This window comes from Notechis scutatus, chromosome 1 (genome assembly GCF_049901735.1).
Source record: "Notechis scutatus isolate UNSWTSFEM ecotype Mainland chromosome 1, rNotScu1.2, whole genome shotgun sequence".
Classification (NCBI taxonomy): domain Eukaryota; kingdom Metazoa; phylum Chordata; class Lepidosauria; order Squamata; family Elapidae; genus Notechis; species Notechis scutatus.
Window position 1 is genome coordinate 26,055,126 of NC_142009.1, and position 16,819 is coordinate 26,071,944.

Consider the following 16,819-nt stretch of genomic DNA (forward strand, 5'->3'; position numbering starts at 1 on the left):
AGCCACGACGCTGCCAAATACCAGCAGCCCTCCAGCCAAGGGGCAAATGGCTAAAAGAATCAGCCTGCCCACTCTTGGACTCTTAAGTTTGCAATTATTTACAAAACAGAATTTTAGATTCCCGGATTTACTGAATAATGTTATCTTTTTTAACTTCCTTGAAAATTCATTGTGGGAACCCAATTTGTTTAGTTCATGGTTCAACGCAATGTGTGAACCTAAAAAAAAGGGAAGGATCCAGTATCCGAGTGAAAATATTATGGGAATGTAATCAGAGATTGTTATCGCATAAAGAAGATTCATTCATTCATTCATTAACTCACTCATTCATTTATCCATCCACTCACACACTCACTCCTCACTCAATTTGTATGACTGTCGGCCAGCATTCCATGGCTGAAAGGACCCAGAGAGCATGGCCATCCTGCCATATCAAATTGGGAGGATAGAAACAACTGGAAAAAAAACCAGGGTGATCCAGCCCCAAGTTATGAAGGCCTTTAAAGGTGACCACTAGCACCCTGAATTGCATCAAAAGCACACTGGCAATGAATGCAGTTCATGGAGTAGTGTTGTTACTTATGCCGAGTAAATAACACCATTTACTACTCATGCTGATGCATTTAGCACCAGTTGAAGCTTCCAAATGCTGTTGAAGGGCAATCTTAGTTCAAATGTGCTGCAGGAATCCAGATGGGAAGTCACAAGACCATGAGTGACAGACAATAAGCAGGGACTCCTGGTCCAATATACCGCTCAAACATGTGCAAAGGTCCTCATAGCCACAGCTGCCACCAGATCTTTCAGCAGGAGTCATGAGTCCAAGAAGATACCACCACCCCGTCCCCCCAAACCAGGTTTTTCTCAGACAATGCTACCCCATTCAGTACCAAAGCTGGAAAATCCCTGAAACTGAAAGGTCTAAATCTCCAAAGACACAACAGTCTTGCTTGGTTGAGCCAAAGCCTGTGGTGCCCCATCCAGACCTCACAGCCTCCAGGCACTGGAATAGGATATCCATGGCATCCATTCAGGTGACTTGGAAAAAAATTGTAAATCTGGATATCATACTGATGATACCTTATCCCAAACTGTCAGATCACCCCACCCAATAGCCTCATGTAAATATTAAATGGGAAGGGAGAAAGGACTGAGCCTCACGGCATCCCACTATAGCTTTCAAGGAGCACATAAGAGAGATATTGCAATTCAACTTGCAACTTGCACTTCACCAGATCCTTTAGAGCAGGGTCTCCAACCTTGGCAACTTTAAGCCTGAAGGACTTCAACTCCCAGAATTCCCCAGCCAGCAAAGCTGGCTGGGGAATTCTGGGAGTTGAAGTCCTCCAGGCTTAAAGTTGCCAAGGTTGGAGACCCCTGCTTTAGAGCACAAGACTTTCTGATAGGAAGCGCTTACCTTCCAATCCAGGAATCCCATTTTCTTTCAGCCAATGATCCAGTGAGCGTGTAGCACTCCAGTGGCTGGGATTTCGAGAGCATTCATCCACAATCAGTGCAGCTACATGAATGCCATTAGATTCAAACCACTGGAGGAGGGGAAGCAAAGAGTTAATAAAGACACATATCTCATCATCACAATAATTTCCTAATCCCCTTCTATTCCCCAAAACATTTGAAATATGTACATTATATATATTTACAGCCATCATTTGTGTCAACAATCTCATTAGAAGAAATTCTGCAGCTGATTTTCAGCTGCCATTCCCAGAAAGAAAAAAACATATGTTGCTCTCCTGTTCTCAGAACTTCAGGGATATAGTTAAGGAAGGCTAAAAACTGATCTAATTCAGCAAGCAGATTAGAAGTGCATGAACTTCTAATCCGGTTCATTTCATCCAATCAATTAAAAGGTATCCAATGTGTTTTGGTCATTTGGTATGAATTTTCAGTCTAATTCAGGACACTGGATTATTCTGGAAAACAATCTAATCTTATCATATATGAATCAAATCATATTCTACATCTAAGATGCAGGTAACCCAACTTTAGATATGCTGCCTGTTAATTTTATAGCATTGCACTGACAGAGCAGATGAAGTATGTGAACACCTGGCTGGCTATGCCAGAAATTCCTCAAACTCTTCAACTAGGCCAGGATAATTTCTGGCACTTGGTCTCCAGGCATCCAGAAATCAAATCTCAGTGTTAAGCCATCTGAAATGTTTATTGCCACATGTAAGAATGGGTTTCTTTCTGCCAACGCTATACTTACCCGGCTGAGACCGTACTCATCCAACTCATCTGGAGGAACACCATAATTCCCAATCAGTGGGTAAGTCAGTACCAAGATCTGGGATTTATAGGAGGGATCTGTCAGTGCTTCGGGATAACCCACCATGCCAGTCTGGAACACTATAGATTCCAAGAAATGATACAAATTGGATTAGTGACCCTGGCAAAAACCCATATTGATTTTGGCAAATGAACCTCTTTCCTGCAAACCAGGCCTAAACACTGAGTAATCTTTCTCCAGCCCATTCGTAGTTGTTACTTCAATCCTTTAGCACTCAGCTGCTTCTGTCAAAAGGAGCACTTAAGGGAAATCAATCAGATATGACGTCAGTAGCCTTTCTAGAAGACTAGATGGAGTGGACTGTTGGCCCCTCCAACTTTCTCTGGGCAACATCAAAACAAATGCAGGATCATATACTGAGCTTGTCACCTTTTATCTGTTTGCAGTTTATCCTGTGTGGAATCCTAGACCATACTTGTATATTTACTTCTACAGCTGCACAATATTCCTAACATAAAAAGGCAGAGCCAAGACAAACAATTATCAGCAACTGTCCCATTCTCACAGAAAACCAGTCTTGAGCACACATTGCTTGATCTCCAGTCACGATGTTTGTCACATGGAGCAATCCAACACCAGGTTTCTAATGCCATAGACTTTTCAAAGATTGAGGAACATACTATTACAGAAGCATTAAGAATGCTGCTGCTTCTGTTTCGCACAAGAATGTTTTTTTCACTGAATAAGCTGAATTCTCCTGATTGTAAGAACTTGTAGGACACACAGCCTTCTCAAAGCACCTCTTGCCTATTGGCACTCTCTTTTCTATCCACTTCTGACTTTTCCTCATCCTATTCCTGATATGAGCTTTCTACTACCAGTACAGTTATCTTCTTACCAGGAGAAAATGTTCTCCATGCTATAGCTTTTTATTAATAAAATAGTGGGTACATGGGAAGGGCTGCAGTTGGATTAAACTAAAGGCTTAATGAAATCTTATTCTTGAGTACCAATACTGACTATTCTTACAACAGAAGTCAGCAATCTGTGTCCCTCCAAATAGTGCTGAACTTTTAGCCAATATGAACATTGATTAGATCATGATCGTAGATCAACATTCAAGGGCTTCCAGTTTCTAAATTCATCCACGCAAGACTGCTTTAAGGATTACAACTAAATAAAACATGTGATGTGCTCTGACCATTCAAAACTACTATACAAATGTGAACTGTTATTCTGTTGTTATTATTGCTGAGTCCTATGAAATCTTGGGTTATCTTCTTGATAGCGACATGTTCTCAGATTCTGGGCTTGCCTTCTACAATAGAAAGGGTATGAGGGGAAGATCCACTTTGATTCACTTGCCTCAGCAAGATACTTTATACTTTTTAGCAATCAGAAAACCAGATGTGGCTATACTCAGCAACAGAATTGGATGAGAACATTGATCTGTTCTGTCCAGCAGCCTGTCCTCAAAACAGCCAAATAGCTGATTCAATGTCTTCTAAAATCTGACACAACAGCACATTTCCCTTATCCATCACATGGCACTATTCCCAAAGCATAATTGGCATGATTTAAAGCCAGCAAGAGCCCTGGTCTTCCTGAATTAGCACTTTTCTTTTCTAAAAAAAAAAAAGATTATTTTTTTCTGGAGGGCCATCACCATTGCAGGGCATAGAATAAGGAGTGATAATTCCTTATTTGCTCTTTTGAAACCTTTCAGCTGATCATGTTCCAAAAAACACCTTGGGAACTACTGATGTAGGCAAGCAGAATGATGAACCCAGACAGGATGATACTTCTTACTTCTAATTTATCTGAACTGGGAATGGGCCTGGTCTAGTTCCAAGATCAGCAATACCACAAGCGGGAGAAAGTCTAGAGGCCTGACCAGGCAAGAATAGAAGTGGTCTAATCGGGTCTATCATAGACAGCTGTGCTACCTAGTCTTGGCATGTTCAAAGGTACTTTTCTACAAGTAGCCTTAGGCACATGTGGAGATCCAACAACGGTCAGAGGCGCCTGCTGAGCAAATGGCAATAATGACAGAGAGCTGCAGGACCATATCTCGACCCTCCCGACGTTCAAGACCGAGGGGAGAGCACGGCCATCCTTCTTTTTGCCGGAAAGGCATAAACGCGACCGGTCAAGCAAAAGAGCTTTCCTTCTCCCTCTGCTTTGGTTCTGGATAGAAACTCACCGACTTCGCCCGCAACTGGAGTCCCCACGAGTCCAAAGGGACGCCCACGCAACACCGTCCCATCCTCCAGCACTAGGCTGCCCATAGCTGGCTTGTAGCACGTGGAGGACGATTGCGGGATGGGACGGCTCGGAATTCCCGGCGGTGAGGAGGCGGGGAGGGGGGAGAAGAAAGCGACAGAGAGACACCGGGAGACAAGAGCAAGAGGGGGGCGGGGAAGCTGAGGATGCGGCCAGCGCCGGACGCACGAGGGGGGGAGGTGATGTGGCCGAAGCGATGAAAAGCGCGTTAACAGGAGGCGGAGCCGAGCGGGTGAAGAAGGGAGGAAATGACCTGTCAAGGGGCGGTGCAGCACGAAGCGAGCCGGGCACGTTTTTTTTTTCAGGCTCCGCCTTGGTGGGATTCCCCTGCCGCCGATTCCCTTTACCGTACTACCTGCGCCTCGCCCAGGCCCGATTGGCGCGTGCTGTAGAAGGAAGGCGCTTGCCAAAAAAAAAAAAAAAAAATGCATTCCGTGGGCAGATTTTTGCCAACGGGCAGTTGCATTTGGCACACTCAAATAGTAGTTGTGGGAGGACAAAAGCTACTGATAGAAGAGAACATTTGTAGCTCTGGGTTGAACTGTGGGGTCCTTGATGCTCTCTGAGCTTGATTGTTTTCTTGCAAGACATTTTAAGGTAAGCCCTCATGCGAACACTGGTGTTACCTGGTTTGGTAATTTTATTTTATGTATGTAGAAGATTTATATGGCCGCCATTCACTCTCAGTGACCCTGGGTTGCTTACAAAGAATAAAAGCCCAATATAAAAGAATAACAAACAATACCCACCCACCCACATGGTGCAATGTTTGCAGGAAAACAGCCAAGCTCAGAAACCACCAAGGACCCCACACAGGAAGTCTTTTGGCATCAAAGAAGAGAATCTCAAAAGTGGCACTTCAATCTGTTTTCCCAATTGGTGCTGCTAGGGTCTGTTCTGTAGACCAGATTTAATTCTATCCTTTGTGATTGGACCAGCCAGTCTGCCCTCTTTTATAAGAATGCTCCTAGGATGGGACTACAGTATATAATATGGCAATATATGACCTTTTAAAATAGCAGGCTTTCAAAGCTGCCAATGCTAAACAGATACGTTCAAATTTGGGATCAGAAATTGTTTTTCTTCTAGATTTTATTTAATACCTTTATTATTTTTACAAATGAATACATTATTAATAGGAACACATTAATATTCCTTCCTCCTCCTATTTCCCCTTCAACAACAACCCTGTGAGATGAGTTGGGCTGAGAGAGTGATTGGCCCGAAGTCACCCAGTTGGTTTTTCATGCCTAAAGTGGGACTAGAAATCCAGGCTCCTAGTTTTGATATCCAGGGGAGAAATCAATGCAGATTTCAGTGTTTTATACTCAAGTTGAAAATGAAATTGCATTAGTACGTGTAACACTGCTGTTTAAATAAGCCACAAGATTAGAGATGGCCCAGTTTCCTCAAGTACATAAGGGTTAGAGTTTACCTCATGATGTAATACAGATTGGATCAGTTGCCTTCTGTTCAGAGGTAGACTCTGAGCCTGGCCATGTTCCCAGCCAACCAGCATCTGAATTGAAACACATTCAAAGAGGTAAGATTGAAATTTGGCCTTATTAAAGAGGTTCCCTGTGTAATCCATTCTTCTGGATAGGAAAAAGCTTTGTTTTATAAAAGACAAAGGGCAGAATTCTGGAGATGCAGACTAGAGTTGCTATGCCTAATCTGGGAGAAATACTACAAACCTAAAATAATTCTGATATACACTGTTAAAAAAAATAAAGGGAACACAAAAATAAGACATCCTAGATCTGAATGAATGAAATATTCTTATTAAATACTTCGTTCATTACATAGTTGAATGTGCTGACAAAATCACACAAAAATTATCAATGGAAATCAAATTTAGCAACCCGTGGAGATCTGGATGTGGAGTTACACTCAAAATTAAAGTGGAAAAAAACACTATAGGCTGATCCAACTTTGATGTAATGTCCTTAAAACAAGTCAAAATGAGGCTCAGTAGCGTGTGTGGCCTCCACGTGCCTGTATGACCTCCCTACAACGCCTGGGCATGCTCCTGATGAGGTGGCGGATGGTCTCCTGAGGGATCTCCTCCAACACCTGGACTAAAGCATCCCCTAACTCCTGGACAGTCTGTGGTGCAACATGGCGTTGGTGGATTGAGCGAGACATGATGTCCCAGATGTGCTCAATTGGATTCAGGTCTGGGGAACGGCGGGCCAGTCCATAGCATCAATGCCTTTGTCTTGCAGGAACTGCTGACACAATCCAGCCACATGAGGTCTAGCATTGTCTTGCATTAGGAGGAACCCAGGGCCAACCGCACCAGCGTATGGTCTCACAAGGGGTCTGAGGATCTCATCTCGGTACCTAATGATAGTCAGGCTACCTCTGGCGAGCACATGGAGGGCTGTGCGGCCCCCTAAAGAAATGCCACCCCACCCCATTACTGACCCACTGCCAAACCGGTCATGCTGGAGGATGTTGCAGGCAGCAGAACCTTCTCCATGGCATCTCCAGACCCCGTCACGTCTGTCACATGTGCTCAGTGTGAACCTGCTTTCATCTGTGAAGAGCATAGGGCGCCAGTGGCGAATTTGCCAATCTTGGTGTTCTCTGGCAAATGCCAAACGTCCTGCACAGTGTTGGGCTGTAAGCACAACCCCCACCTGTGGACGTTGGGCCCTCATACCACCCTCATGGAGTCTGTTTCTGACAGTTTGAGCAGCCACATGCACATTTGTGGCCTGCTGGAGGTCATTTTGCAGGGCTCTGGCAGTGCTCCTCCTGTCCCTCCTTGCACAAAGGCAGAGGTAGCAGTCCTGATGCTGGGTTGTTGCCCTCCTACGGCCTCCTCCATGTCTCCTGATGTAGTGGCCTGTCTCCTGGTAGCGCCTCCATGCTCTGGACACTACGCTGACAGACACAGCAAACCTTCTTGCCACAGCTCACATTGATGTGCCATCCTGGATGAGCTGCACTACCTGAGCCACTTGTGTGGGATGTAGACTCCGTCTCATGCTACCACTAGAGTGAAAGCACCGCCAGCATTCAAAAGTGACCAAACCATTAGCCAGAAAGCATAGGAACTGAGAAGTGGTCTGTGGTTACCACCTGCAGAACCACTCCTTTATTGGGGATGTCTTGCTAACTGCCTATGCTTTCCACCTGTTGCCTATTCCATTTGCACAACATCATGTAAAATTGATTGTCAATCAGTGTTGCTACCTAAGTGGACAGTTTGATTTCACAGAAGTGTGATTGACTTGGAGTTACATTGTATTGTTTAAGTGTTCCCTTTATTTTTTTGAGCAGTGTATGATTGAATTTACTCCCCAAATCTAGGGGAGATCGACAGAAAATATTTTGTTTCAAGATTCAAATTATTTGTATATAAATAAATGTTTTTAACCTAATAATCTTTGTTAGGTGTTTATTTTGTTGTGGGTGCATTAGAAGCCATTTGACGTTTATTTCTTTGCAAATATAAATTCATAACTTAAATGCATTGTCTCTCGACACAAATTGCACTCCAGCACCATCTTGTGGCCTAGTAAGAACTTTAGTACTTTTGAAAATAGGATTCATGTACTATTGCTTTTGAAATTTTTTTGGGGGAAAAGAAAAGATTTCATCTTTTGCAAGATTTGTTATCTTTCAAAGCATGGAAGAAGAATCTCTAACTAGCCACCTATGATTATGCCACAGTGTCAGGAAGCTGTAGTATATGGTAGAAAATATTTCAATTTTTCCCCAATTTTTGCTTTTATTTGCATAATTCCATACTAGTTATAGAGCAATAATGACCAAGCAGTAATACCAATACAGTGAACTGAAGATCTAATAAATACCTACATTACTTATCCATTGCCTAGATTAGACCCATCATTTCACAATCCCCAGATGTGTAGACTGGTGTTTTTACCACTATACCAAATTGACTGTCTTAACAATGAGAATGTTAATAAAGGGAAAAGAGGGGGGAAAACAATTAATTTCTAGCTTTTCCGTTTTTTGTACTTTCCCTATCAGTTACTGTACAGCATTTGTAAATATTTAAAATCCAGACTGTAATTATATTTACCATGCTGGGTGATATATGGAAGCCATTCTTGTTTAAACTTAAATTCTATTATGCTGCTAATTTTGTCATTAATGTATATTCTCCAAGTTTAAATTTCCAGTTAAATATTGTCAGGATTATATCTTCCTTCTAGTAAATTTAGAACAAAATTTATTCTTGATGCTGTGAGCTTATATCTCATCAAATTGTAATGTTTCTTGGAATTTTGTGAAATTGTATCTTTTACCAAAAGTTTGATTTCAAAGTACATCCAAATATGTTCATAATAGCTGTAAAGCAATTAACCAATTTCTGAAAGTGATTAGTAAAACGAAGCACATGAACCTTGTGCACTTTAAATGCATCGTCCATGGTTTGAGCAAGATGGTCTCCCAGAGCTCTAAACCAGCAGGAGAATTTGTTTTGAAGTCTTCTCACAAGGAGGATCTACTTGCTGGTTCTTCATTCCACCACGGTTGTTGGTACTGAAGTATATTCATTTTCATAATTGTAATTGATTCTATCCAAGATACCATTAAATTCTTCCATCTTCAGGGTTTGTCATAATTTGGCATGGTTATTTTATTATATTTCTTGTTGACTTTTCAAAATTGACTACCTTATACATCTGCCATTTGTCTCTCAGTACAGATTGCTGACCTTCTTTGTACATATTCAGTGAAACCAAATTCCTTGTTTATCTGAGCACATTCCTAAGCCTCAGAACTGAGCACATGGAATGTAAAACAATCAAGAGCAGACATGCTATGAAATCTTCTCTGGTTTATTGATTAACTGAAGCAGCTTCTTCTTTACAGCGCTGCTCCCTTGATTATATACATTTCCGCCTAATTTAGCAATCTCCAATCAAGCTTGGATTTATTTTTGCAAATGGGAAGCAGATGTGAATCAAATCCTTGGAACAATGTGTCCCAAAAACACACATCCCAAGGAAGTTAGATGATTTTTAAAAAAATCAGTTTAAACCAGTTATTAAATTGATAGGCTAATGGTTTAATTTAAACAATCATAGTTACTAAACTAAGCTAATTGTTTAATGAAAACAATTGTTTAATTAAAATAATCACATTGGGTACTTTTCAAATACTTAGTGTACAGCATTGATGTGATTTAAGAGCTTAGGGAATCTTGCATGAACAGAGGACAGTGGGCTAAATAAACATAAGTATTTTAAGAATGAAGGAAAAAGAAGCAAAGAGTTCAAGGAAGAGTATTGTTCAAACACAGAATCACATTACTAGTTCAACTTTGGCCTGGAATGCAGAGAGTTTTTCCAACTGCTTCATGATTTGTAGAAGACATTTGAAGAAAGAAAGAGGGTAAACTTGCAAGCTTTCTGTAACAGGATTGGGGGGGAGGGGGAAGCAGAGTAGGTGTTTTGGAGTAATCAGGTCCCAGAAAAGAGTAAAAGTTAGAGAAAGAAATATGCTTCAATTATTTATTAATAAACCCTTGAATTTTAAGGCAGGAGAACAACTGGGTCCATTAATGATGGAATCCAAGAGGTGTCCTGAAGTAACAGTAGCAAGGATGGGGTTGGGTGTGTCTCATCAGCTCTCTTTTAAAACATTCCAGACCCAGAAAAACTTCCCCTGAAAAAGAGCACCCATACACTGCTTTTAACTAGCACTTTTTCTCAGGTTCCCTGCTTCTAATAGTAGAAGAAAGGAATCTGGATTAAGCCCTAAGGAATCAGGAGTTGGATAACCACTAGTTTTCATCATATCCAGACACAACCCTGATTAATTATATTTACTTTATTAAAAATTGAATATGCACTCCAAAGAATATTTAACATCCAATAAGACATTAATTTTTTATATTTTATTGATAGCCCCAATTTGTATGCATTGACAAAGAAACCAACCTAGTTGAAAATAATATATTTCTGTACAATAACTGCTACAGTGTTCTCTCATGTGCCCAAACATGTAATAGAGTATAAACATGCTAACAGGCACTAATCCAAAAATTATTTCCCCCAGAAAAATTGGGAATTTCCATTTGCAAAACCAAAGGTACAACAGACAGCAGACAAGACTTGTAAACTAGCACCTCCTTTGTGTAGTGTTGGTGGGCCTGGAAAATGGAAAGGCCATTAAACGGTTTTGGCTTTGTGCCGCTGGGTGATCCAAAGGAAGGTGGAGAGAATGACAGTGATGGTTCCCAAAGTTCCAAAGAACAGCAGGTATGGAAAATTGCCCTGAAAGGTAAAGGGAAATTTGAAGTCTTTTTCTAATTTGATTAGCTCCCAAAGCTTCTTTTTAATCAGCCTCAAAGGCTTGAATCAAAGGGACTCTAGCACAGCTTTTATCAAAACGAAGTCCTTCAATGCTGTTGGATGTTAGTTTCCAACAACCTCAGCGAAAAGAAAGCAGTCCTAACCCATAATGTAATGATTATTCCCAGTTGGAATAATCTATTTCATTTAACAGCTCTTATTTTGAACTTTCCATCCCATCATGCCCAAGAGCTCCATCTCCTTGTACCAAGGGAAAAGCATACGGAACGTAAATCCCATCATCATCAAAGACCAACTTACCTGGCGCAAGCATTTATAGCCATGGTATGGATCTACACAGAGGCACTGGGACAAACCGGGTCCGTCAGAAGTACAAAGCGATCCCTCTGGGCATACCCAAACTATAAAGAAAGAAGGTGGAGGGGCAAGGGTGAGGATGTCCTCCTCTCACTTTTCAAGTCTCATTCCATAAACAGCATAACTAATAGCTCCTTGTCTTTAGTTTTCTTTCAGTCTCTTCCTCACCATTAGTACTGTGCCTTCCATTAGCAGAGCTGACCTTATTCTGCCCACCTTAATCCTGCCAAACCCACCTATTCTTATCTTCCTGAGATTCAGGATGTGGGGACCTTCAGGTCTTTTGCCTCCTACTACCATTGATGATATATTTTTGTACAAGGTGTGCTCCACACATAGCAAATATTTTGTTCAATCTACTCAGGACTAGGATTAGCCCATAAAATGCTAATGCTAAAATCAGAAGTAGATTCCTGGAGAAATGTATAGAAAACCCACCTCCTTGCCCAATTGCAGTTTATTCTGAAAAATATATATATAAATTTCAGAAATAATAGCTAACGAAGCAAGAACATTGATTACCATGCAAAAGAACTTCCTTCTGGATAGTCCTCCACTGCCCTTAACAGAAATGCCCGAAGCAATTGTGCTGCTTTGATAGTAATAATTATTAAGAGTTACATTATCAATGAAGAAACAGAATAAGGTGAAAAAAAATCAAAACCTCAACAGCCAAATTCAGAACTCAAATTAATATCATATAGTATTTATCTATTTCATTGACATCAGCATACAAAAGATAGTCAAGTGGAAACATTAAATTTGAGAGCTCCTTGTTTATTTCTGTTCGCCTTCCTGTAGCTGTTTCACTGCAGGGGAATTCTAGACTTTATTCCATGTTTGCAGACTGCAGCAAAACAGAGCGATAAGAGTGACTCACATCTGATTCACACCTTTACTAATCGATGGTTAGGCTACTGCAATGTAGTAGTCTATGAAGCTGCCTTTGAACATGACCCAAACTGCAATGGGTCAAAATGCACTTTGTAGGCTTTTAGCAGATAAGAACCATTACTATAGAATAAACTCCCATTCTTCAATTACAGTACTGGCTGCTAAGAGGCTTCCAAATCAATCTTCTGGTTTTGAAGATTTAGTACCACCACCTCCAATACAATTGTGCCTGTCTCTCATGCTCTTCCAGGAAGTGGATATTAATGGCCCCATTCCTGATAGAGTTTCAATAAGTCTAGCCCTATTCTCTGAGGGCCCTCAATCCTGTGGAACACCTTGGCCCCAGAGGTCCAACAGGCAGCCATTCTTCTTTACTGTTTTTTTCATAAGATTGAAAATAATTTTGTTGGAGTTTGGAGGTAAAGAACTTAATCTTAGGGTCCTCATCACCAATCCCCACCTTTCTCCACCTCTTCTTAGGTTTCTACAGTCCAAGCACACAAGGTCTTGCCTACTATATCCCTACCAAGTCCCAATGAGCCATTGCACGGGCTCCTCTGGTCTTGACAGATACGATTGTTCCCTTGGATGGTGATATTTTTCCATACTTCGCTGCCTCCAGGACAATCCAGCTTCTGGGGCAAAGCACTGGGGATCAACATAAATTATATCAGAAACAAGTGAGAGGCAGATTCAATAGGGTTTCTTTCCCCCACCCGCCAAAAAAACCCTCAAAACCACATTCCAAATGCATAATGTTGTGAAAACAGACATAGCCAAGAAAAGCTTTGGATTTCTATGGAATCCTTTTAATGAGAACGTGGCAGTAATGCATAACTGCCAAGGTTATGCAGCAGTTCAAATTTCCTGGTAAACCTCTCTTGATGGGCTCCTGGAGGTAGGCCTCCTCTGTTGGGATGCTGACACTTTATGGAACATTCTCCCCCTAAGGAGTCGGTTTTGTTCCTCCTTATTTTCTGGAAGTCCCTCAAGAGTACCAGTGGGATCTTGAGGTGGCTCTGTTGCTGATCAAATCTCACGTTGCATGTGTGTGTTTTTATGTGTTTTGGTTTGACATGTTTTTATACCTTTTTGCTATAAACTAGTTAGAATCACTTCTTGTGAAGTGGATATAAATTTGATAAATGAACTCAAGTCAGCAGCCTCTGCTCATTTTCATCTGTCATCATTTACAATACTCACAGGGTCTGCAGCTGAGTGAATCCTCGGAAGCGGTCTTCAGGGAGACTTTCCAATGGATTGTCAGTCAGATCACTACATTAAGAACAAGATAATGAAGAGAATACATTCAGAGCCAATGCTGTGCTTCTTCTATGCTGTGAATAATGTTTAGTGTAGTACATCACTCTGATGTCATGTCTGCTACAGTGGGACAATTCACATTTAAAAACAACTATCTCAATCTTGAGGCTTTCCTGCTTTCCAGCTTGAAGACAGATAGTACATGTGCAATTCAAATGCCCGAATATAGAATTCAAACACTCCCCAACAGCTGCTCATACAAAAAGAACACACATTTCATGGCTGTTTACACGACAAATGTAATGCCTGTATGTATCAAAGACTCACCTATAAACCATTACCAAGCATCTGAGCACAAATTACTTGCAATTATTGCTGGTATTTCAGAAAGGGACACCAGAACCCACAAGCTGTCTTTTGTCTCCCCTAGCCTCAGTGTTCAGGGTGAATAAAGAACCTCAAAGAGCTGTACTATCAAAAAAAACCCCACCCTTTCAGTTTTGTGTATTGTATGGGGAATTATGAACATGATAGTACCGATAATCCTATCAGCTGCCACTTTATGCTTGCTTGTGCTTCACCACCATGACAGACTGCCATGAACTGAGGGGAGAGGAGATGAAGGAGGGAATGCTTTGGAAAACTAAACTAAGTGCAGTATCTCCACAAGATGCTGCTTCAAGGTCACCCAACCTGTGCTTGAAACGACTGTTAGGAAAACATCTTGCCTGAACCATAGAAGGAGCCATGTGATCTTCAGTTCTGGCTTTCTTTTACTGCAATACACTTGACCTTTAATCAACTATACCTTTCTCAACAAATTGAGCCAAGGATCATTTCTAATTAGAGGTTTAAACTGACAGGTCCAACAAATTCAACTTACATGACGAAAGCTGTATTCACTTCCTGGAAGCTAGAGTACAGCTGATGTAATGAGCAGTTTCCATAATCCAACCTATAGATGAAGAGAGATAAGCAGCTCTCTTACTTCTACTGTAAAGGACTGGGTAATGTTATTTTTATATTGGAAGTAATAGAAAACATTTCACAATAGCTAGGCAAGACTTATCACAAACCTCAGTTATGGAATGTTATTCTTCTTTTGGTGTAACATTTTTTGAACAGATGCAGTAGTCAATTACACTTGTTGACTGAGTTCCCACGTTTTTTATTCTTTTGGTACATTTATTACAATGGAACAAAGAAAGAAAAATAAAATGCTGAATCCAACAATCCTAACATGCTGCACAAATCCAGATATTGGGAGAGATATCAAATTGATTGGAAAGGTTGGCTGTTGAGCAGGATATAAGAGAAATATCACAATGTTCTTTGTGTCTCATGGCAGCTATCCCCCTAGTTTTATCCTTCATCAAAATTCCGATCCTATGTTTTATCCAACAAATAATGTTGGAGAAAAAATATTCCAGGATGATACTGTACCGTAAAATTTATTCATACATTAATGTATTGAATAAATCAACTTGGGAAAATGAAGTGATAAATAAAAGGTACACTACTTAACATTTAACTTCAACTCCCATTACCTTGTCAGCATAGCCAATACGAAGAGAATGGAAATTATCATTCAAGTTATAACAGTACACATATTTTGTTCTAATTAATATTTTTAAGATTACTATCCTAGAAATCATGCATAATGAACTGCCCAGCAATTCAGAAAAATAAAATTAGCATATAAGTTCAATAACTATATATTTAAAACTCTCAGTAACCAAAGTATATTTACTTTATTTTACAGAAGTATAATAACATACATTCACAAGACTCAACTCTCAGTAAACCTTAGCATAAAACAATTAAAATCCCATCAACCTCACTCCACTATAATCATTTAAAAGTTATATGAAAACTAGATGCACATACAAATGTAATGCCAGAACTGTAAAAGGCAAATACATTTAAGGCAGCATTTTCCATAGAAAGGGAGGACCTGCCTTCTATTTCACATCCCTTACTTCCTGAGGGAATTTTTGCAATGCTGTCATATTTTCTCCCATTTAAATAATATCTAGCTATGTTACTGTTCTCACCACTGAGAAATGAAGGAAGGAAAGAAAAAGAAAGATTTTTAAAACAGCAACAATATATTTGGAAAGTTCATTTTATATGTTCTCATAATATACTTTTTTAAAAATTAAGCCTACTTAATCAGATCATGATCTCTTGAGGGCATTGGAATATTTAAAAAACATTTCTGGACAATGCATCTTGGAATCCAAAACAAGATATAATTATCAGATGCCAGGGACTGCACTTGGATTGCCTTGTTGGATTGCCTGTCACCACGGTTAAGCAAAAGATAATGTACTTGGCCTCAAGTACTGTATTACCGAGCATATTTTGTTAGGCTGTCAGCTTGCGTCAGGCGCTGAATATTTTTCCCCATAAGCGAATGTGGAAAAAAAGCCTGAGCCGTCCGCGCATTGCAATTCCGGGGTGTAACCTGGATAACCCCAGGCGGGGAGGAGCCCGGATAAAGGTTAGAAATTGATGTCAGCTCGAATCGACTCACCCCAAAACAATCTTCTTGTCCCTCTCTAAGCAGCAGCGGCCCCGTCGTACCGCACCCACCCGAGAACCGCAGAAAACGGCTGCTGCGGACTCATTTCGCATGGGCCCAGCACAACAGCCGCAGACCTGCAAGGAGAAGGTAGACGGAAACTATGAAAGACCCCTCATTTATCTCCCCCCTCCCGGACAAGCCACCTCCCTCTTTACCTGCTCTAAAGTTTCTACCAGGAACCCGACGGACGACTGGACTACCAAATACAGGAACAGCTGGGGAACCCAGAGCCAACTGGGCGCAGCCATGATGCGTCACATGATCGCAAACTTGCAGCCACGTGAATCTGAATAAAAACAAGTACGGAAAGCTTGTTATTTTCTCCTATGAGAGAATAAAAGAGAGGCATAATAACGAGGCTATTTATGAATTTGAAAAAAAAAAAATCAAAAATCCATAGCTGGATTATTCGTCTTAGGTTATTAGATTATTTTATTGGAACGTATAAACTTCTGAGTTCTAGAAAAATTTTCATTGACTATTTTATTTATATTTACATTTTTATTTGTATTTTTATATACCCATGGGGAAAATCTGTGTGTTTGCTAGGAGTCGAAAACAACTTGAACGCACAAAATAAATTCTGTATGTAAAAACACATGGGGAAAACATGCAGAACAGGGTTTCAGGGATTCTTTCCAACCTATTTTACCAGCAGCGGCCAAAGAAAGTACTGTACTTTTATTTTCTTCTACAGGTGAAACTCGAAAAATTAGAATATCGTGCAAAAGTTCATTTATTTCAGTAATGCAACTTAAAAAGGTGAACCTAATATATGAGATAGACTCATTACATGCAAAGCAAGATAGTTCAAGCCATGATTTGTCATAATTGAGATGATCATGGCTTACAGCTCATGAAAACCCCAAATCCACAATCTCA

At 40.6% G+C, this 16,819-nt stretch overlaps 3 protein-coding genes across 4 annotated transcripts in view; 1 reads left to right on the top strand and 2 right to left on the bottom strand.

The window, feature by feature from the left end:
- CAD (carbamoyl-phosphate synthetase 2, aspartate transcarbamylase, and dihydroorotase) overlaps window positions 1-4,754 on the bottom strand; it is a 35,290-nt gene extending 30,536 nt beyond the window's left edge. The window contains exons 1-3 of one of the 2 annotated variants that reach the window (XM_026671590.2): window positions 4,458-4,754; window positions 2,234-2,373; window positions 1,418-1,547 (exon numbers count right to left, since the gene is read on the bottom strand). In XM_026671590.2, the coding sequence (XP_026527375.1) occupies window positions 1,418-1,547; window positions 2,234-2,373; window positions 4,458-4,542 (355 nt within the window). In that variant the 5' untranslated portion in view covers window positions 4,543-4,754. The remainder of the gene's footprint in view (window positions 1-1,417; window positions 1,548-2,233; window positions 2,374-4,457) is intronic. The other variant, XM_087949110.1, reaches the window with a different exon arrangement.
- A 5,582-nt stretch (window positions 4,755-10,336) lies between these two features.
- On the bottom strand, window positions 10,337-16,225 carry ATRAID (all-trans retinoic acid induced differentiation factor). The gene is made up of 7 exons (XM_026671596.2): window positions 16,093-16,225; window positions 15,887-16,011; window positions 14,234-14,305; window positions 13,291-13,362; window positions 12,614-12,735; window positions 11,137-11,237; window positions 10,337-10,797 (listed from the first exon to the last, which is right to left on the bottom strand). The coding sequence occupies exons 1-7, from the start codon at window positions 16,183-16,185 to the stop codon at window positions 10,693-10,695; spliced, it is 690 nt and encodes a 229-aa protein (XP_026527381.2). The 5' UTR covers window positions 16,186-16,225; the 3' UTR covers window positions 10,337-10,692.
- Window positions 15,738-16,819, top strand: part of SLC5A6 (solute carrier family 5 member 6) — a 51,915-nt gene continuing 50,833 nt past the window's right edge. The window contains exon 1 of the mRNA XM_087949132.1: window positions 15,738-15,853. The gene's annotated coding sequence lies outside the window, so the exon portion shown is untranslated. The remainder of the gene's footprint in view (window positions 15,854-16,819) is intronic.